Below are 23,800 nucleotides of genomic sequence, written 5' to 3'. Positions count from 1 at the left end.
ATACACTTTTTCAAAAATAGAGGGCGATATTCACTATGCTTGTGCTACCTAATATGTAAAATATATACCTTACAAGGTCTTTCAACTGTTTAGTAATTCAAAAATGACACGTATGTATTATACGTATGTTTCGGACACATCAAATTGATCTTGTAGTCCAAAACACGAGTACCGCGGATAATGTCGTGGGCATATTGTCTCTTTTGGAGTATAGTTTTAGGACATCTTCATTTGGCAGTGACTCAACGGAGGGAGTTTATTTTCACTTTGGTTCTTATGTACGATACTTGCGTCTAGACAAAGTCTGTCTGCGGTAATGATTGTTTTCTTAATATTTTGCCACTGTCTTTTATTGACCTAGTCTCATATGTCATTAAGTCATTTGAAATCGTACCTGAATTTCTGATGAGAGATCTGAGAGATGTCAAACTTGATTCAAAATATTTTTGGCAGTTGGAATAAAAATATTTTTCTTCAAGAAACAAAAGTGACCATCAAAACCTACCCATAAAGTTCAAGTGACGAATTGAGCCCATTCAAGATACGTCAATGTGTATTGTAAAGTGCCGATGCTAACTTTTATCTGCAGGTGTATCGTTGAGTATGTCGGCAACGGACGTCATTGTCTTCACTTGTGACTTACAGTATCAACCATCTTCCCCCGATATACACTACGAGTACACTTGGCTTGTCAATGATGCAAAGGTTCATGAAGAAAGCATTACTGTTACTACGAAGGCGGCCGCATTATCGGAAGACTATTGGCAAATGGGTTCTACAGTAAGATGACCTATTTTTATATTTATCGGCCATACCAATGTATGGCACGAGCTAGACTATATTATGCGTCGTGTCGCTCCGCCCTCACCGGTCTGCTCTAAAAGGCGTTGACCGATGTGTGAGGGCGCCCCTCCATGGCGTATCTCACAGACAGGGCAATAAGCCTGTTCACTGAGCTGTTGAGATACATCGTTAGTTGGTTGTGCCTCCTACAACTAGGGGGGTACAACACGTTATCTCAGCTGTGCAGTGAACATGTTAGCATGGCACGCGCACATGAGTATGTATACGATTTCATTGTTGTAGGTATCAAATTAAAGTTAGTTCAATTTTCACTTCAATAGTAAAATAGCCCAGGAGTTTTCAAATTTTCACTTGAAAAGGTTTCATCCATATATATATTAAACAATCTGTGTAGATCATAACTGTGTCATCACCGTCTACATTGTCTGAACCGGCTGTATATTATGGCGAAGATTTTTTTTGTAAGATACTTATTATCTGCCATCTTCGTTAACTGTCATGCAGTGTTATCTATGCCCCGTTCTTAGACTCACGTGTCCGTAAGGTGAATAATGGGTCAATTAGTTGACAAAGACTGACGTGTGCAGTCAAAAAAAATCATGTAACAATGATACTTTTTATGACGATAAACCAACATAAACCATGTCGAATAGTCCTCAAAATATCTAGTCGTTCATACCATAAATAGTCGATGTAAATAAATAAAAATACGCGAAAGTAAAAAAAATAATACTATTCTACCTTTTTGTAAAGATTGTGGATGTCTTTTGTGTGTGCATTGTTGTGGGGGTCAATCACAAACTCGTCGTTAAATTGAACAATCAATTTCATTCTTGTCACTCAAGATATTAAAACTATTTTATTCTTTTTCCTTTTCTTAGATAATGTGTAAAGTCAACATTTTTGACCACGGGATAAATATAGGAAATTGGAGTAGTGATTCTTTCTTTGCTGGTATTAAGGTCAGTATTTCTAGTTCATTCATTCATTCATCCACACATCCATCCATCTACGCATCCACCCACCCATTCACTCATTCATCATCCATCTATCCAACAATCCACACAGCCATTCACTCATCCATCGATCCATCCATCCACACATGCATCCATCCATCCATCCACCCACCCACCCACCCATCCATTCACACACACACACACACACACGCATCCATCCATCCATCCATCCACACATCCATTCATTCATCCATTCAATGGAGGAATTTAGTCATCCAGATTTGTATATCGCTAGAGGGCAGTATGATAGTTAGATAAGTTGAAAGTATTACAATACGTATGGACCACTGACTAGCTGGCTGAATGACTCTACTGATGTGATTGACAGATAGATGAATAGTTGACAAAAAGATAGACTAATAACATATCATTATTATAAAAATTTGTCCTATAACATAAATGGATAACAGGTGGATGAAACTATATGATGTCAGGTTGAATATTTTCATTGACAAGCGGATGGATAATGAACACTGTGACCTTGGTGGTAGATGGATAGCAAGTAATATAAACTATGGAGATAAATGAGACATACATGCGCAGACAAACATTTACTTAGAGGGGGGATATAGACAGAGAGAGGCGGGGGATAAGTTGATATGCAAACAGAATAGCTAATTATAAAAAAAAAACCATAGAATTTAATCTCGGAACCACTCTATGTAATTGTTTTTCTACCAGCTTAGTTACCTGACTGCCAATCAAAACATAACAGAACAGCTGTAATATTGTTTCGTACGAAATAACCACATACGTGAATGCTCGGGTGCAACATCACAGTGACGTTTTCTTTCTTTCTTTTCAAGGTGACGTCACCACCAGTTATCGAGTTGTATGAAAACGATGACGACGTCTCCATACAGTTAGAATCTACTGTACCGTTTGTCTGTGATGGCGCTCTACTGCCACCATACTATCCTTGTACAATGTCAGTCCCAATAGCAATCACCGACAGAACCCTTTGGTATAGCAAGTTTTCTGATGTAGTGGTCAGAGATGGCTGTGGTCCTACTTTCACACCCACCAATTCCCAAGGTGTTCACACAATATACCTGAAGGCAAAGAGAGACTTCTTTGACGACGGCGATGGCGAGAATATCTTGACGTTTCCTAAAATTACAACACCTTATTCAAAAGTTTGGAACGGATACAAGCTGGATGACACAATACAGGTATTTGATTTATGGCGTACGTGATCTTTATTTTAAGTTACTCAGCCTCACTTCACGGCCGGGTTGGAGAGTCTGGGTAACCGAGACTAGAATATCCTCCGATCACAGGATAAAAACACACAGGTACTTTTCGTATCTACCCCAATATTGGGATCAACATTTTTTGAATTCAATGGTACCTACTCGTTTATGCCGACCAAGCCTAACACTGAAAAAAATAACATAAAAAATGTAATAAAAAAAAAAAAAATCTACCTACCCCACCTATTCTAAAATTGAGTGTAACAGGGACCACACAATTTTTTTATTAGGCTTAATCACACAAATTTAACATGGGGGGGGGGGGGGGAGAGGCCAGCTCCTCAGTTTTGAGTCAGAGCAGGTATTGCGTACAACAGTGGCCGTTTCATTTTGATTATATATCCGTTCGAGCAAAATATTTGACAACTTGAACACTATTCACGTATTCATACTTTGAATAGTTCATTTCGAAAGGCACATTCTCGCAAACCAGATGTTATTTCTACCGCGACACTGCGAAATAACGACGGCGCGTTTTGGACGGTGCCGTAAAAGAGGCTAGCCGTGTTTTGCGACGAAAGAGAGGTATTGTCGTTGAGTAAATCACAATGTGTCTATTGTCCTGACGGTGACATACCCTATTAACATGCATCTCTAATTCTGTTGGTTATTCTGTGTACAGATTCGTACCTATGATCGCGATCGAAACTCCAGGATGTGCTGTGGGAGTGGAGATCCTCACTACACAACGTTTGACAACACGTAAGTTTATGTAAATAACATATGACGTCACACAAAGTACATTAGACATTGTGTAGAACTCATGAAAAAGTGAATAGCCAAGTTTGATACTGGCAAACATCACTAAGAACGTTCCCATCCAATTTCATTCCAATCTGCGCAATGATTTTGGAATTATAGTTTTTTGACCTAAAACATACATTTTTAGCCCTTATTTGCATATCACCAATGGGATCATCATGTTATGAAGAATTCTTAACATAACCACCCTGAAAAACGTTCCAACCAAATTTCAGCCCAATTTGCTCAGTAGTTTTGGAATTACAGGTTTTTGACCGAAATACACCTTTTTATACCTAATTTGCATATCACTGACGGGCTCATCCTGCTATGAACAATTCTTAATTTAACACCACTAAGGGCATTCCCATCAAATTTCAGACCGATCTGCCTTGTAATTGTTTTTAGTTTAAGTTTTTTGACCAAAAATCCCGTATTTGTACCCAAATCACACACTGGTGGTAAGATAATTTTGATTTCAACAATTTCCGAACTAGACACCCAAGGTAATATACACACCAAATATCATGGCAATCGGTCCAGCGGCTTTAGACTATTTAGGTTGTTTACACACAGACACAGACACAGATCTAGACACACACAGACACATACGCGCGCACACTCACACACTTTGCCATACGTATAGCTATATGCTAACAAAACTATTTAAGTGAGGAAGGCATTGACAACAATTTTTCAAGATATCATCGATGAGGTAACTACTATATTAACAGTTAATCACTTTTTTCACAGATACTTTCACATATTTAGTCCAGGAGAATACATTTTCTATCGACACAAATTCTTACCATATGAGGTGAGTCATTTTAATACAGCATTTTTTTCTTACACTATAAATTCTTTAATTATATAATTAATTTCAACACATGTCTTTTAATGCTTTGTATGACGAATTTTATTTTTATTTTTTTTATTTATTAATCTTTCATATACAGACACCATTTCAGTGCATTAGCACTGTTCTCCCAATGGAACCTGTTGCAAGATTACGTACACAGCAAAAAACAAAACAAAACAACACAAAATGCACAGTGTACTTTAAAAGATATCCAATTACATTACCAGACTACATTCTTAAGATTTCTTTTAAATATCGATGAGTTTGGAGCTGATCTTATGAGTGACATTAATTTTCATCTCAACAACAAAGCATATTACACACGCACCCACACACACACACACACACACGCACCGCACCGCACCGCACCACAGAGTAACATTTGCACTAGTAATTTTGTATTTGTAATTGAGCTCATGCATGCATTTGAAAATGTGATTTTTTGATACCTCTAGATACAAACACGTCTCCGACGGTGTGGAAGTGTAGCATGCAACTGCGGGGTAGCAGTACGTGCTGAAGATGATATCATCATAATTGACAGATGTCAGAGCCAGCGCACTCTAGTGGTGTACTACTGGTGGGGACGACGCTACAGTTACTATCGTGATGAGTACATCCTCAATATTCAAATTATCGCAAATGGACAAATGACACCTGGTTTCCGCCTAATCAGAATGCAACATGGATATCTCTATAAGGTACAGACATCAAACTGTAGAGGGAGTACTGAAAGTCAAAAATACGCCATGCGACACACAAAATGCAAGCCAGCTCTCCATCAGGGACGTACGTTCTCATGGCTAGAAGTGAGCCTCCCTGTACTCCACACAGTGGTAGGGAGAAATTGCAGGGTTGACCAGCCAGACTCGATATATATATATATATATATATATATATATATATATATATATATATATATATATATATATATATATATATATATATATATATATATATATATAGTTTTGGTAGTACTGGAACTCTTTCTTGGTTGTAACTCGGGAGTTTCACGCATTGTGCGATCATCAGACAACTTTGTCTGTACACTGATGATCGCACAATGCGTGAAACTCCGAGTTACAACCAAGAAAGAGTTCCAGTACTACCAAAACTATTACGCTCTGCCACTGCGGTATAGAGCACTGTCTTAGCAGATTGATACTCACCGAGTTATATATATATATATATATATATATATATATATATATATATATATATATATATATAATAATAATAAATATATAAATATATTTCCTGACTATCAAGAATGGGTACCTGATGTAGTTTACCAGACTGTTCCACATTAGTGGGGCAACACATGAACATGCGTTTTCAACATACGAATTAAGTTTACATATATTGCGAGGTGTGTTAGTATTCTGCCACTGGAGTGAAGTCCGCGAGGAGCAGATTAACACAGACCAGATCCAATATCAGAACGATGCATTGTTAAAAATCAAGCTTCTGTTCTATTTCAGATTTATCTGCCGACTGGAGGAATTGTTGAAGTCCGTGATTACGGATACATGGATGTTTGTTTTTCACCTGGAACTGATGACTATGCATGGGAAAACACGGGATTATGTGGAAGTTATGATGGAAATTCGGAAAATGACTTGCTCCATAGACAGACAGGCTCTTCTGGTAATATTTATAGCAGTTACTTCTCTACATTGGATTACAGCTGGGGATGGTGGACTCTAAGTATTCCAAGAAGTTTTTCAACTTCCTGGAGGTAAGATTTACATTCAGCAAATAGTCACTCAACTTTATTGTCATTTGTGTTATTGACAAGAAATAACAAGCGTGAATCAGTCTATTTTTTTTAATAACTGGCTTTTATTACAAGTCAATGGTTTACTGCGTAAAAAAATGTCACACAATTGTCTATGGCACACCAATTCTGTCACATTTGGTAGCAGAAAACGTGGAGATTTTGTACAGAAACTGTATCATTAAAATGTTTTCGATCCTCAGTTAGCTTTAATACAGCCCATTGCAAGTTAGTGTTCACTGGCTAAGTTTGATACAACCACGCAAAAACCTATACGAAACTGCACATCTACACTTTAAAATAGCAACAGCAATGTCTTGTCTTGCTACATCTTGTCTTAAGTTAAATGCCACTAGTCACAGACACGTGGGCGCCAATGTTTTGATGTCTGCGTTTGATGTCTCCATGGTTGGCATGTTATTAGTTCATTTCATTTAGAGAAAATGTCTCAAGAAAATGTATTCATTCAATCTTACTATCTTAAAGTGTAGCATGTGCATAATTGGTTTAGTCGAGTCAGTGAACACTAACTTGCAACGGTTGTAATTGTATACATTTTCATGACATTGAAGGTATCAGTAAATATGACGGTGTAGGTAAATCACATAAGGCACATTTTAATGTGATTAAGTAATTTCTTGGAAATTCAGGTGAATTTGATAGATTGGCAGAACACCATAGGTAAAATATGTCCGAAAAATGATGTTTTTGAATTAATTTCATCAGGGTGCCTTACCAAGAAAACCTATTCTATGGTAAACTTAGACCAGTCACTCGACAAAATACTGTTCACCAGTATTGTACTTGCAGTCAAGGTTACAACTCAGACGGTGTGGAGGATAATTGCTATTACGGACGTGATATTGCGAGATCTTACCTGCCGTATCCATGGTATCCCTGGTGGTATTGTTCATCCTACTGGTGTGACCTAACTGATCAACACCTTTGGTTTTATCGAAAGAAGAGACAAACTGACGACGGCGGCACTGTTACCAGCAATGACGATGAGGAACCATTCGTATTTGAATATGAAGAGGACGACAGTAGTACGGTAAGATATACCTTACAGACGGTTGCGTTACGTGTATACAATATATATATATATATATATATATATATATATATATATATATATATATATATATATATATATATATATATATATATATATATATATATATATAACACGATATCAAGCAATTGAAAGATACTCAGGGGGCCGTTACACAGTGTTTCACGTTGTTGCGACGTTGTTTACTCCTACATAGACATTTTCCATTCACTGAGTTATAATATACTTAGTTATAATATATATATATATATATATATATATATATATATATATATATATATATATATATATATATATATATATATATATATATCCATTGCATTCTTTCAAGTCAAAGTCCCCTTTTCCCTCTAAAACATCGAAACCTGAAGAAGCGTACCTGAGGTGGTTGTGCACTTGCCGTACACAGGATAGTGGTCTGCAATACGTATTGCGTATTGTGTTCAAGGCATTAAAAGTAGACCCTCAATATCACAAAGGGCACAGAAGTTCTACGTTTAATAGTCATAAATCAACATTGGTTTTCCCTTTTGGTAAAAGTTGGATAGTTAATTGACACATCCATCTTTTATTTCACTTAGTGTTGAATAACTGTAGGCATATCTTTGCAGTGGATGGGGCAAGTATTACGTAACACATTTGAAATTGCCAGCTTTTATGAAACGATTTCAATTTTCAGTAATGTTACTAAACACAACTCTCTCTACTGACGTCATTCATGACGTACATAGGCGCCATCGTGGCCAACTGATTCTGGCATAACTGAAATGCAAGCGACAGATGCATGCAAAAGTCAAATTACTGATTCCCCATCAGGACAGAAGTGTGATAGCGCTCTTGATGAGAAAGAAGTAGATGATTTGATGGCGAACTGCATAGCTGATATACAGGTGACGTTACCTTACTGATATCAAAAACAATTGTTTACATTCTGAAGTAAACAACAAAAGTTTCAGAGATGACATTACATATGTAAACTGGTCACAGAAATATGTCTTAAAGTGGTCATAATGGGGATTGGGCATTCATTTTGGATTTGTAATATATAAAAGAATTTTATCATGGCTTCCTACTTGAAAAATCAATCTTAGAACATGAAACAACATATTCCAAGTCATTGTTTGTAACTAAATACAATGCACAAAGCTAAAAATGTGTCAAATGTTTGTTATTGTACTTACAATAACAAACATTTGACACATTTATTAATGGTTTGCAGTTTACTGAGTTACAAACAAGGACTTTGCACATGTTGTAGCTATACTTCTCCGTGTTGATGTTAACAAAATACGGTTTAATATAATTTCAAAGAGGAAAATCCCTGAAAGCACAGGTGCAATCAGTATCATTAATTAAAGATAACAATAGTTCCATCTACACAAAATATTCACATAAAATATCCATTGTTTACCTGATTTTGTGTATGAATTTTTAAAAAAAAAATTTATCTTTAACAAATTTTATTCAAATTTTGTCAAAAAAATGATACAAACCACACATGAATTGTTGATCCTTACATTTTTATTTTTGCAAACCCTCATTGGTTGTGGACTTTTTTTTTTTAGATTTTGTTTATCTCAGTCCAGAAACTTTACTATCACAATTACCATCATGATTACAGTAATTAAATGATTGTAACTGAAAACTATTTCATTTTCACATCAGATTTTTGATGACCTACTTCAAGCCAAGTCTGCAGGTTCTATGCTGCAAACCCAGTGTGCAGAAGTCGTGTCCAAGAATTCAACCTTCTGGGAGGATACCGGGGACGGAAATGGTACGTTTGCGCCGCCAACGTCCATTATAGATGTTCTGTGTCCGTCTGACTGCAACAGTAGAGGGAACTGCAGTGGTGGTGTGTGTAACTGTACGGAAGGGTTTGCGGGAAATGACTGCTCTATTGATCTGAATGATGCACCTGACGTCTACAAGGCAAATAAAAATGGCAAATGTGATGTAAGAAAAGACAGCTGTTCACTCGCCACCATCCGGGGTATGAATTTTGTGGAATCTAAAGATCTAACATGTCACGTGTTACGTGTTGAGGTACATAACATCCATAAATTCAACTAGTTCTCTTATTTTTGTTTTCAAAATAACTTGAAAGGTGCCTATTGTTGTCATCTTAGCTATTAAAGTGGCACAAGCCGAGTTCATAAGTTTACTTACAATAAAATGCTTGCATGAAATCTCAATGAAACTATAAGACATGTCTTCTATGGCATTGCTATAATTGTCTTCTGGCATTGTCAGAACAGTGTTTTTGCCTAGAATGGATTCCTATACATTTTATTCGTATAGGTATAAAACTCAGGTATACCAGGTTTGAGTTTAGTCAATTGCAAGTGATATTTATGTAATGTTTCAGTATTTAAATACTGAGTGACCTTTACATACTCAGCATACATCCCGCCCAAAAACATATAACCTGGACATGGGCACCTTTAATATTGTAGTGTTCGATTCACAGCACACCATCGTTTTAGCCATCAAGTCATGTATCTCATGATGTTTACGTTAATCCTCAAGTGACGTCAAATTTATCGGAAAGCTTTCAAAGAAGAGTCAGTACCATTACTTGATATGAAGTGTGGTTATCACGAAAATACTGAATGAGGGGAATATGTCAAAAAGACCGGTTAACATTGATGAAACAAAAAATGTTTTCCCTCACGACTCCAAACTTCACTGAGTCTGAAGTAGATTAAGCGGTAAAGTAAACGGTGAACCTTAACTTATAAGTGCGGAAATTTCAGGAACGTTTTATTCTTATACGTTACAAGCAGGAAGGCGTGTACGTCAGTACCACATTCGAGATTTTGCCAGAAAAGCACCATTTAAATTACATGTACCCCATTACTATGTATTTTTTTCCTTTCATAGATTTCCGAGGAAGGTTTCACTATCCTAGAGAATATAACAAAAAATATTGAGGGAATCTACCAGACTTTCGAAGAAGTGCAGTGTTCTGTTGAATCAGCTCTAGGTGGAAAAGGTGCCGCTGACAATCAAACTGACGGAGAGGCGGCCCCACTAAATCCAAGTGGTGCACTGGTGTCCGTGAGTAATGACGGAGAGCGTGCAAGCCCCCAAGTCCTTGTTGTTATACACGACTCAAGATGTGACGAGTGCAATGGAACTGAAGGCTACTGTGTTAGAAAGGTTTGTTTGATTTGGTTCTACAGATTAAAATTATGAGGAAATAGTAAAATATGAGTTCATCAATAGGGAACTTGCAAACCCGCCATTTTGAATGTTGCATCATGGGAAATGTGATAATAAACACTAACCTATTAGTATTGTAAACAATATTGTTACATTGTTTATAACCACCAATAATCAATTCATATTTACCCTGACCAGTGTGGGAGGTTTATTTCATCGGTAGCTCCAGATAAGTTATTACAATAGCCACATATAATCCCATACTCCTTTGCGTCTGAGCATGCTCAGTCTGGATTTGGATTGCAAGTTCCCTATTGTTGCATACACATGTATATTAATTAAGCTTATTTCCAATGTGCCTTTCTCGTACTGTGTACAAAGTTTATTTCCACATTATGTGTTCAAATACATTTGAATCGAATTTTCATGCCATCTTCATCATCGTAAGCACCATGTCAGTTATCATCATTGTTGTCGTAACGATCGTCATCATAATCATTATCATTAATATCATAATCATGGTCGTCATTATCATCATCAAAATCTCAATTATCAATATCGTTGTTGCTGTAATCACCATCATAATCATCATCATCATCATCATCATCCCCACCACCACCATAGTAAATCATCAACATAATCATCAAACCTGATTAGCAATGTGACTTTTCATGTGTACTTACACATGCATCTTTTTATCATTGTTTTGTCCCACTTTTCTATCATAGACTGACATATGCATAGTAGATGGTGAATGCTATGATCTAGCAGATTCTGAGTGTCAGACAAATGTAACTACAGCACCAGGTATGAATATTCATGAACATTCATGAAACCATAACATGTGAAAGTTAAAGGTTACATATTGCAATGAATCAGCAACGTCACAAACAAGAATATTAATACATTATATCAAGTGTAAGTCAAGTTGTACGTGTTCGAACAGAAAATATGAAATTAATAACCTGGTTATTCTATGTTACTGCAATGCATATTTATTTAAATGATTCCACCACTCTAAATACTAATCAAAACATTCGAAATGTCCATTTCCCATTGTTTTTCTTAAACAAAAAATGCCCAGGCATACTATGTTCATTTGTTTCTTAATTCGGACAGGATATACTTGTGACTCATCTGCGACTCGTAGTCACAAGGTCCCTACATGTGGCTCATATTTTACAAAGCTGAACGAAAAATTTACACAAGTCTTGGTAATAGTATCTTAATGTACTTCATTTTAAAGGTTTACATCTGTTACTTTACATAATGTTGAATGAGAGATATGTCTTCAAATGTCTGAGTGGTTGGTTGGTGTGTCGAATTTTATGTAAACATACATGTCCAAGTCTTGCAGATAAGAGTATTACTTCATGCTATGTGGTAATTGATGCAAGCACCAGTTTTCCCTGTTTTGACATGGATTTCTACAAAATATCATTACAATATGCATTGATTGATGGTACACTGTACATATTTTTTACAGGTTCTGATAAGCAGGCGATCATCATTGGTTCTGTTGTTGGCACTCTTGCTGCCATTGGTGTTGTAGCCCTCATTGTCTTTCTCTACAAATATGTTTATGCCAAGTAAGTGAAATTGAGACATTTATTACAATGTACACTATGTTGTCACATACATCCTTTTCTAAGACACCGTGGTATATGTTTGTGTCATATTCCAATGCTTCCAATCAAACAAAGAGCGACAATCGTGTGTCCTAAAACGTCATTTATGATAATTCATGATGTTGGAATCTGTCCTCTTCAAAATAGAGAATAGAAATATATTAAGAATGTTTTTAAAAATTTGTATTGATGTTGAAATAGAATCTTGTCGGAAATGTTGAAGATTACCGAACTTATTCTTTTGTCAAGGGAGTCATGTGTCAAGACATTCTCTAACGATATGAGTAGATATAGCGAGGCTGGCTTTGTAGAGCACAGTCAGCTACATTTATGTAATCAGTGCATGATGTTGCACTTTCCAATAAATATGAAATGTCATGACATCACATAGATACATACATAGCTGTATGCATGTATACATGCACACAGACATACGTACACATACATACATACATACATACATACATACATACATACATACAGATACACAAACATGCATGCAAGCATAATATCTATACATACACACATGTAAGTATGTACATATATACATGTATAATACAAACAAAGGTAAATAAATACATACATACATACACAGACAGACACATACATATACATACATACACACATATACATACGTACATACATACATACATACATACATACATACACACATATACATACATACATACATACATACGTACGTACGTACATACATACATACATACATACATACACACACACATACATACATACATACATACATACATACATACATACATACATACAATGTGAATAAGCTATTTCACATTTCTTATGCTATAAAATTAACAGATTTCCGCCGAGTCACTTTGTCACTCGCACATATTGACGAGAAGAACACTTCGTTAGGCATTTATGACATGTATTTCATCACCATTCCAGGAAAGCAGCTAAAGTATCCCCTAAGAAGCCTTGGACGGCCAAATCACAAATTGTCTGCAAGACAAGTGCCAGTATTGGAACGGAAGATCCAATGATGATAACTTCAGTTGAGGATATACCAATTTAAAAACTGAATGCCTCCTGTAAGGGCAAAACCATAGATTTTTTGTCCTATGCATATTGCTGGAATGCAAAATTCTGAGCTATATGTATTATACATGATGAATTAATCATATGAAACTGTATGGAATTTTGAGTTTGCATAGTTAACATATTGCCTAATTATTGAAAAACCCTTATATAGCTTCTTACTGAGAACTTTATTTAGAGGAGGAAGAATTTTAGAACATATATTGTACACAGAGGAATGTGTTATATTATCAGGAGTTATTTTTATATGTATATAAATGCAGTGTACAGTTTACTTTTATTTATACAAGATATCTGTTAATATTCAAAACGACTTTTTGTACTTCACTTAATTTCAAGGAATTCCGTCCATGGCCATATGATGATTTGTTCACAGAGTAAGCGCAATAAAACAATTGTTCATTGAATACAAAATAAAAATGCAGAGGTCATTCGCCTTTGACTGCAATCAGCTCGCAGCCCACTAAGATCTCCCAAGAATGACTGAAACGTTTCATAAAATTTATGTACACAGTATGACTTTAAAGCTTGACTTCTGTCAAACTGCTATTAAAGATGCACTAGCTGCAACTGGAATATTTAAAAAAAGTTTTGTTAGACTATGATATGATGACTTGTTCATTATATTTTACATTCTTGACTATTGAACCATCTGTGAGTAAACATATTTTATATAACTGTACACATAATATGGTCATATAAACCCAAATCAATTGAGTTTTTGGGTCTGCGCTGCACTCACCCAAATGTGACCATGGCTTTAACTTTTTTCTGACAGCACCATTGCTGGATAAAATGTACCCATAATTAAAATGTACAGAGCCCATTATCAGTATTTTAACAAATTTCAGTGAATACATTGTTGGTTGTCTGATCAATAAAAGAATACTTAAGTTACAGCCAGTGCAGCTTTAACCTTTTTAAAGTCTATGTCTCCACATTGAAGGAAGCATCCTTGTAGGTGGAATGACCGCAGTTTTCATAATAAACTCATCCATACAGTACTGATATTGTTATTTTGTTGAAATATGTCATGTTAAAGAGGAAATAACAAATAGAATATCTACAGAACATTTTGTCAAAACAGTGGTTATGTGTAATGGCAATTCTCTAAATACTGCTGCAATATTAAAGGTACACATGTATAATTTAAAGAGGTGTTTGGATTGATACAATTACAATCAGTTTCCGATATCAAGGTATAAAAAAGTATTGAGGTTTTATCAGCCAAGTTACAAGACATTGTAAAATAGCTCTGCAAGTACATTGAATGTTTTTAATTTATCTTTGTGTATTGTAGAAGCAGCTACAAGTATTTCTTCTTGCCCAACATGCCAGCATTTTGATTAATCATGTTTTTAATTTGTTCTTGTGTAATCAGTTTTGTTTCTAATATACTTTAAGAGTATATTGCAAGTTTTTGACTCACATCTGTAAGTAGCTGCCTTATGGCACTCTTGATGGGAATAAAATATATAAAATAAAATATGTAAATAAACTAGACACAGACTATCATTATATAGACCGATTTAAAAAAGATACAACTGAATCTACCAGCAAACAAAATATATTTATCCTTCCGGAATGCCTATGCAAAGTAGCTATATTAAAATGTCAGAAAACATGTTTCACCACAGTGGATGATAGTTTATTTTGAATGATAGTTGTACTAGGCAGACTTTACAAGAACGCCAGGCTGGCTAATCAAGTGCTTCCCATAGTCGTGCACACTTTAATTAGCATCTAGAAGCTGATTCACACATATCCAGAAAATACTGAACAGTTCAAATTTATCATTGAACATGAACTTCTTCAAGAGTCTTCATTGAGACCAAATGGAAGCAACATGGTTTTTGTCAGAATTCATCAGTTCTGAATCAAACACATTTCTCAACAAACTGATTCTAAGAAAACACTTCAATTTCTAAACACACACAAGTTCAAATATATATCAAGTAGTTACCGAAGTTGGTGTGGTCAAACTCTACGATGGCCATACAGTTTTTCAAAAATAATAATTTATTATTTATTTCATAAACAGACACCATTTCAGTGCAATAGCACTGTTCTCCCGATGGAACCTGTTGCAAGATTACGTACACAGAAAAAAACAAAAACAAAAAGGGAAACAAAGTGCAACTCCCAGATTACTCAGTCTGCCCCCCCCCCCATGCCTATAGGTTACAACTTCATACTTCATACTCAACATTTCTGTCACTTATATAACCACCCTGTGCCATTGTTATATTTTATGAGCAACTAAATGCAGCTCTGATGGCATGATCTTATTATTGGGCTATTACCATCACTGAATGAAGACAGAGGGCGATATAAACTTTCAGGCACCTATGACCCCTTAGGCTCACGTGTCGATAAGGTCACGTGTGCTGAATAGTGGGTCAATCTGGTGACAGACTGCAGTGTGCAGTCGAAAGGTAAAATTTTCAAGTTGTGTTTGGAACAAAAGTTTAATAAATTTAATACTATTTGTTTTTAATGCAGGGTAGAAGAATGTAAAGACATGACTTTAGAATCTATAGAGTGCTCGCGTTCATGTCGCCCCCCCCCCCCACACACACACACTACATGAACACAAACCATACACTACATTGCATTGCATTGATAAATTACTTTATTTACATCATATAATGCATAACAAAAACGCGTTGAAAACTACTAGCAACAAAGAAAACGGGGCAAGAGGTCAAAGAAAGCAACAATTTGGTTTGGATATTTACATAAGAACAATACAATCTTGTACACTGCTAAAAATAGTTGTCTCCGCGTTGAATCAGTTGAATCGGAGAAAGCTCGAGACAGTAAATCAGAGACGCGACATTACACAGTCTACTTTAATATAATGGTTAACAAATTGAACATTGACTGAACCTGAAAATGTACAGTTTTGAAATAATCCTGACGCACTTGACTGATGGTTAAAAGTTAAATTGGTGTTGCTTGATTCAACGAAAGCAGGATCTAGGACGCTGAGACGGCTCGTTGCATGGGAGAACTTGTACCTTATCAGCCATGGCCAGTGATGTTGAAGCCACTGATCGATCGTTGCTTTCGATCGCAAGGTCATCAGTGGCATTATTTGGACTACTGTAACCCAAACTATTGGACAGGATACCTGACATACCTTTACTCTGAGGAAGTGTAACGTCACGTCGTTTCCACATTCAGCTTGTATGTACTATTCATATGCTAGTTTAGGGGCCCATTTAAAGGCCAAGGTCCATTATATAGAGGATTATGGGTAATGTATGCATATGCAGGAAATTCAAACTGCTGTAAGGAGCACTGACTTTGCCCTCATGTCTTCATCCCATTTTGCACTGAAAAAGTTTCATGTGGCTCTCATATTTCATATATACTGTTTGTAAATATATAGTGATGCAACATGAGTAGAAATAACTGACGCTGACGTTAACTAAGTTTGGTAGCCAATATAGCAGGTTTACCGTCAAACTGACGCAAAATTTGTTTCAAATTTGTCTAGTAAAAACCGTTGGCCAGTTGTCAATTAGGCTTACAAGTTACACAAAGCATGATAAGACACTGAATGGTGCAAATAAACAACGTGCGAAATGCCAAATACTGAATGCAAACAATACAAGCGAACAAAAGAGTCTGTGTGCACTCTGTTAGCCCGATATTTTGCCTAAAATCAAGCTCACATGTGCGAACGGTACGTGAAAATGATACATTGTTACTGAAATAGAATGACATAAATGAAACTAAAATGTTTCTCAGTTTGATCGATGTACGTTCTAGGTTGCAGTGGTGGTAGTCCCACTAGCACTGATACTACACCACAGCAAGACCAATTCAATGCAAGGATGGGAGAAGTTATTGATCAAGCTGCTGCCAACTCAGTCTATGGGGGTGCAAGACCAAAGGCAAACAAAGGGAAGTCACCACCATCCCAGGACGCACCACCAGCTGAGCCTCCGGCACCACAAACACCAGTTGTGCACCAGACACCACCATCTGGGCCTCATCTGCAAATGACAGGCCAACCGATGCCACCACGAAAGCCTCAACCACCGCCAGTGGGGTACTACCCACCCTCATGGGGGTATCAGGTACCACCACCTGGTCCATCACAACCTGCATATCACCAGTCACCACCAGCTGCAAACATACCAGTGACACAACCAGGCTACCAGGCACCGTCCATGGGGTGCTACCAACCAGATGGATATTAACAGCCACCACCAACCAGCTATACAATGGGGCAGCCAGGGAACCAACCACCTATCATGGGGTACTACCCACCGGCAATGCCTTATCTGGCATACCATCAGCAGCCAACATCACCATACCAATACCCACCATACCCCATGGTACCACCATACTACCAGCCTAATCCCATGCAATCATATGGACCACAAACAGTCTCACAGCCTTTAGTGTCATCAACTATGAGCCAACAACCAGACCACCTAGTGTTGCCAGGTGCACCTCAGTTATAGCAGGAACAACCAATGCCTGCAGCACACCCACCAGCGCCAACACCATGTGTACAAGGGCCATCTCCCCATGTAGGAGTGAGAAGTACCACCATACTCCTCCAACACCGACAAGTCAGCGACACACCTGGGATCAGGGAGCCAGTGCGTCAGATAGAAGGGGATACGGCCAACCACCACATCATCCCTATGTCCCCAAGAACTTGATTTACTCAGGAGATAGTACATGGCGGAGTTCCATACCCCGATACGAGCAGTATGCACACTCCAATCAGTGGACAATCCAGGAAACAAGAGACAACATGTGCTGGTTCTTAGATGGCAAAGCTATTGACTACTACATTCTTATCCGAGATCGACATCAAGATATTGGTGGATAGACGTGGCACATGAATACATCCCATTAATCATGGATGATGACACCTGGTGTCTAAGTAAATTGTCGCACCCTCTGGATCCCCATAGATACCAGCAAAGAGGAAAAGCCAGGAGGCCACCCCCCTCTTCAACCAGAACAGCCAATGTCACTGATGAGGGACTGGTAGTTGACGTCCGCACCAAAACGGACTCAACTCTGGTAACGATACGATCAAATGCCAGCAGCAACCAAGGTAACTCTTCAACCAGAACAGCAAACATCACTGACAAGGGACTGGTGGTTGATGTCCGCCCCAAAACGGACCTAGCCCCGGTAACTATCAGCCCAAGTACCAGTGGCAGCCAACAAAAGAAAAGGAGACTGGAGTCCACAGAAACCTATGAACCGGGTAGTGGAAAGTCCAGCAAAGGAGATGACACCAGACCACCACTGAGCTGTCTACCCACCAGACAAGTCACCATGGTAACATCACAAGAAGGCCATCCCAGACGTTCATCCCCATGCCCCATCCCAGGATGTAATAGCTGGACCAGAAAACTGAAGCTCCATTGCTTCAGCAAGCACATCCCAGAACAACTATGGGAGAAGGCCACCCTGGGAGAGACCCTGGAAGGCAAAGGGTTTAAGCCAATTTACCATCTGCTTTGCCAACTAACGACATGGATCTGTGGTGAAGACCTCCCAATCACGGACTTGTGGCAGTTTGTTTGCAACAACTTAACGGGAAAAATCCCGCAAAGCACCAAACTGTCCCCAGAGTACAGTGTCCTGTTTACAAAGGTGACGAGACGAATGGGATGGTTCGTACCAGACCAATACTCCCTGGATCCCCCTAACTCACCAGCTACTCTTCTCCACTGACGAATACTGGTAGCCATCTTGGGTGAACTGAGTCCGCAACAACGGACTCAGTTTAAGAATATGGATCCCAAGTAGGAGAGTTCACTTGTAGTCCCGCACTCACAGGGCTAACTGGGGGGAGGGGCACTAAACCGTCTTGAGTGTGATTTAGAAAAGACAGAAGGGGGGGGGGTCCGATTTTAACAGATTCATGAACTGTCTATTTCATATAAGGCTAAGATGTGATGTAAAGTGTTGTGATTTTACACTGACATCTACATCTATGTTGCTTCCATAGTGAAATCAACTTTCCACAGTGAAGTCATGCCTTACAAGTGGGGCATACGCCAACGTAGGAAACGCGACCACACTAAGAGAAGACAGAGGTCTCTTGAAAGAAAAAATGCAGTACAGAGCACTATGAGTGAGGTAGTTTCAGAAATTTGTCACTCCACTGTCACTGATTCTCCTGAGATTAATTCCAGTGATGCATCATGTTATCATGAAGAATTAGATGAAACCCCAAATTGCCATCCAAAAGAAAACTGTCAACCATTAACTTACAGAAGTGACAAGAATCTTCAGCATACCTCGTTTCAATCCGTAAATTTGCCAAATCCAGTGTCACCACAACTTTTTGCAGTGCAATACCCTCTGGCATTAGCAAAACAAGCTATTTTTAACCCACAGTTTCAGTTTCAATCGCCATTACAGAAGCCATATATCTCTGAGTTTTGAGGCTACAAAGTCATTCCTTGAAACCTGCAGTTTGCCAAAAGGATGGATGTACCAGTCTGACACAGTGACAGCATGGAAATGCGATTTCTCTCTCAAGTCATCATATGGCCATGAACCAACAATCATGAAGTCGTGCATAGTGAAACAAGATGGTACATGGCAAGTAAGAATGCTACATCAAATGGTCGATGCTAAGACAGTGTTCCCACAGATTCCTGAGAAGCTGTGTTCTCCTTCAGTGGTTCTGTCTGTTATTGAACATCTCGATTGTTGCTGTATTTGTATTGGAAACACAAAAAAACAGTTTACATATCTTTCAAATGGACACTTTCAAGATAAGAAAGCCATTACTAAAACAGTGGTATTGTTAGAAGATGAAGAAGGCACTTTGAGATCCAACAACTGCATGATGGTACCATTGAAAGGCAAAACTGCGTAAGAAGCTGTATGTGTGGATGAGCCGACAAAACAATTCAGCCAATGAGGAAGAGAAAACTGTGCAAAAACTCAAAGCTGATAGTTCAGTTTCATTGTCCAGTTTAAATACCAGGGAACTGTATGCACGAACCAAGAACATCATCAAAGCCAAACGACGAGCAGAAGCTAGTGAGGCAAGGCTTAGGCACAGGCTTCGAGAGAGTATTAGAGAAGAAGGAGAAAGTTTGGATGAAGACACTGCACAGGGAATTCATCAAGTAATTCAACAGTTTGATAGCGTTATACAGAAAAGTTGTTTTGGGAGCAACAAAAGAAAGCAAGCCAATGCGGAGATGCTAGAGGTCATCAGTGGCACCCTATGTTCATCAAATGGTGTCTCAACCTGCGGTTAAGGTCAAGTGCAGCATACAACACTTTGAGAGAATCAGGTGTTATTCAACTTCCAAGTGAAAGAACACTAATGGACTACACCCACTGGACAATGGCAACAGCGGGCTTCACGGGTGCAGCTTTCGAACAACTGTATAGAGAGTGTAATTTCAGCCAACTTGAAGAACACCAAAAATATGTAGTTCTGCTCCATGATGAAGTCAGACTCAGAGCTGACCTTGTGTATGATAAAAATTCTGGCCAGCTGGTAGGGTTTGTAATCATTGGAAACTTTGGCAATGACTTACAGAAGTATGACAGGGCCTTGAAGAATGATGGCAACCCAACTGTACCAGAAGTTGAAAGATATATATTGGTTTTCATGGTTAGAGGAACCACAATCAGGTTAATCTATCCACTGGCATACTTCGCAACAACCACCATCACATCTGATTACCTCTTCCCATTAGTGTGGGATGCCATAGCCCTCTTAGAGTTGATAGGGTTTAAGGTCATGGCGTCAAACTCTGATGGTGCCTCACCAAATAGACGGTTTCATAGACTACATGGTAATGGAACAGAAGATGTAGTATACTCAACACCAAACATATATGCAGATGATGACAGGATGATATATTTCTTCTCTGATGTTCCTCATCTCATGAAAACTACCAGGAATTGCTGGTCCAACTCTGGTTTCCATTCAAAGAAAAGAAATTTGTGGGTAAATTGCATCTTCAGACAAATTGAATGTTCATAAGGAGTTGGTGTTGTCTTGCTCTTTGAAACAGGGTTTCTCCAAGTAAATGAACACTGTAAACAGCATATGTCTTAGACTCTATATATGAATAGCTAATTTAAAAGTAGGTTGTATTTTTCTTGATGGGAAGCATGTGAAATGGGTGTACTTTTGAATAAACTGACATGTATTGACTATTGTCTATGCTCCAAGGTGGGTCTCCATGAAGACATTACCGAAGAGTCAACAGAGTTGTCGTTCGTCAGATTTTTTTAACTGACAAAGTGTTGGATATCATCATCCGTGCACTAATCGTTATGCAGATCAGACGATACAGGAGAAGGTCGAAAATGGCGGGTTACCACAGTATTCTCTTGGCAGTGGCATCCTGTAAACAGAGATGAGATGTTTGTCTTTCTCGGTCTGTCTATTGCAATGGGTGTCATAAGGAAACCTGACATCGATGACTACTGGTCCACAAACGAAGTAATGTATTCTCCGTTTTTCCCAAAGTGTATGACCTTTCTTAGGGAATTTTATCCACGAGAAAAACACATCTCATCAAATGTTTTGGTAATGTTATATTCTACATTTGTGCAGTATCTGGAGATTTGTATGTATGTCATATTTGAATACATGAAATATGCAAATTTGTTTGTATTTTCTGTAAACACCAGGGGACAGTAGCAGTTGATTGTATAATAAATAATTTACTTCACATTTAAATTATTTACCTGCCAATTTTTACAGTAAATTTTAAATGTTAACCCTTGTTAACTAATTTTCACATGCTTTTTTGACCAAAAACATGTGTTTTATACCATTTTCCCCAAATTTTAAGGCTGAGCTAACTACCATACATTCAAGTAAATTAAAACTCAATATTTCATAATTACTGATATAGTTTAAGATGAGACCTGTTTTGGTGTAAAATGAATACTATCAAAACATTGTGTGCAACCTAACAGGTCCTTGGCCTAGGGGGTAATTTGCATGGAAAGTCTATGGCATCTTAAGGGTTAAATCAAGCCATTACCTGCATATCACAGAAACACTGGATTTACATATTGCCAGTTTCTTTAAAATTTTGTTTACAAGTAATACTGAAGTATACAAGCATTATTTTAGGTCCTCATGTAATTTTTACTGAATATTTGTAGTAACATCACTATATTTAATACTGCATAACTGAACATCAATCATAGACACTATTCATAGACCATCAAAATTAGCCTAGTACTTGCATATTGCAGACACTTTGTAGCAATTTATGTGTGGCAAATATCTTTTAGATCAAGCAGGTCTATATAATGCAGAACCAGGTAAACAGACACATGCATTACATTTGGTGCTCATATCATTTTTTACTCAATGGCAGCCATATTTGTAGTGAACAATCATGATTTACTGATCCATTTGTCTTGAACAAACTTATATCACCATTTTGCCCAGTAGGTTTGGAGATGTTTGAAGCATTTTTACTAAAATTCTACTTTTAGACCTAGTTTGCATAACAATGGCCCAATCAACCTAAACAACTTATATCAGCTCATCAAACGACACATACATATACACCAAATGTCGGTTCAATTGACAATGCAGTTTTAGAGGATAAGATGAAAGTATTAGTAGAAAAGTTAACGGATGGACCACAGAGGAAAATCAACCTAACCCTTAAGCTCTGCACAGCTTTTGCTGACACTGTGACAGTGGAGCTAAAAAAACCATTGTCACAGTTTTAATGGACTGTTATGTGCTACATGACTGGCAAGTTGTGGACATAGTATACAGTGATTTCAATAACTTCTATAACATAACTCTATATTTGTAACTGTGTTGTTCTTTGGCAAATGAAATGTTTGTCATTCCTTTGAAAAGGTCTTAATAGTGTTTACTTTCAGGCTGGTCAAGACAAAAAATGTAAAATCATTATTGAAGTGGAGTCGACATGTTGTTAACCACTTCTGGTATTGCTGTCAAAAGGCTTCAACTTATGAAGAATTTAAGGTTATTATTACTGTATATTGTACTTAAATCGTTTATGCATGACATAAAAGTACGCCCTTTTCAATTTTGTCAACAGGTCGTAGCCGGCACTTGTTTACATTGCCACCGATTTAAAATTGTGCAGTTCTCATGTAATTATGGCTCAAAATTTTGATTTTCATCAGCATGTTTTCAACAATAGTTGTCATATTTGTGGTGCTAAAATTCGCTCATCTCCTATTTACAAATGTGCCAATTTTCACAAAGATTTATTTTTTTTTGTTTTCCAATTAATGATTTCGGTAGCAGTGACATCTACCTAACTAACTTCTGTTACAAATGTGAAAAGACAATAGGACGTTTGAAGGCAGAAACTTTGGCTGGAAAGTCGTGTAGTTCAAAGTTAGAACATGCAAAGTGGTACACACATCCAAGAGCAGATGATTGCAG

General features: G+C 37.6%; 1 protein-coding gene across 1 annotated transcript in view; it reads left to right on the top strand.

Annotated features, from left to right (window-relative positions):
• The window catches only part of LOC144445218 (uncharacterized), a 43,280-nt gene extending 28,545 nt beyond the window's left edge, over positions 1-14,735 (top strand). The window contains exons 6-19 of the mRNA XM_078134760.1: positions 590-780; positions 1,686-1,766; positions 2,627-2,992; positions 3,696-3,775; positions 4,568-4,631; positions 5,129-5,374; positions 6,155-6,411; positions 7,177-7,501; positions 8,254-8,412; positions 9,188-9,568; positions 10,406-10,684; positions 11,416-11,494; positions 12,174-12,276; positions 13,237-14,735. Coding sequence (XP_077990886.1) covers positions 590-780; positions 1,686-1,766; positions 2,627-2,992; positions 3,696-3,775; positions 4,568-4,631; positions 5,129-5,374; positions 6,155-6,411; positions 7,177-7,501; positions 8,254-8,412; positions 9,188-9,568; positions 10,406-10,684; positions 11,416-11,494; positions 12,174-12,276; positions 13,237-13,363 — 2,738 coding nt within the window. The 3' untranslated portion in view covers positions 13,364-14,735. The remainder of the gene's footprint in view (positions 1-589; positions 781-1,685; positions 1,767-2,626; positions 2,993-3,695; positions 3,776-4,567; positions 4,632-5,128; positions 5,375-6,154; positions 6,412-7,176; positions 7,502-8,253; positions 8,413-9,187; positions 9,569-10,405; positions 10,685-11,415; positions 11,495-12,173; positions 12,277-13,236) is intronic.
• The last annotated feature ends 9,065 nt before the right edge of the window (positions 14,736-23,800 follow it).

Source organism: Glandiceps talaboti, chromosome 14, assembly GCF_964340395.1.
Source record: "Glandiceps talaboti chromosome 14, keGlaTala1.1, whole genome shotgun sequence".
Classification (NCBI taxonomy): Eukaryota; Metazoa; Hemichordata; class Enteropneusta; family Spengelidae; genus Glandiceps; species Glandiceps talaboti.
This window is presented reverse-complemented; position numbering and strand designations above follow the sequence as displayed.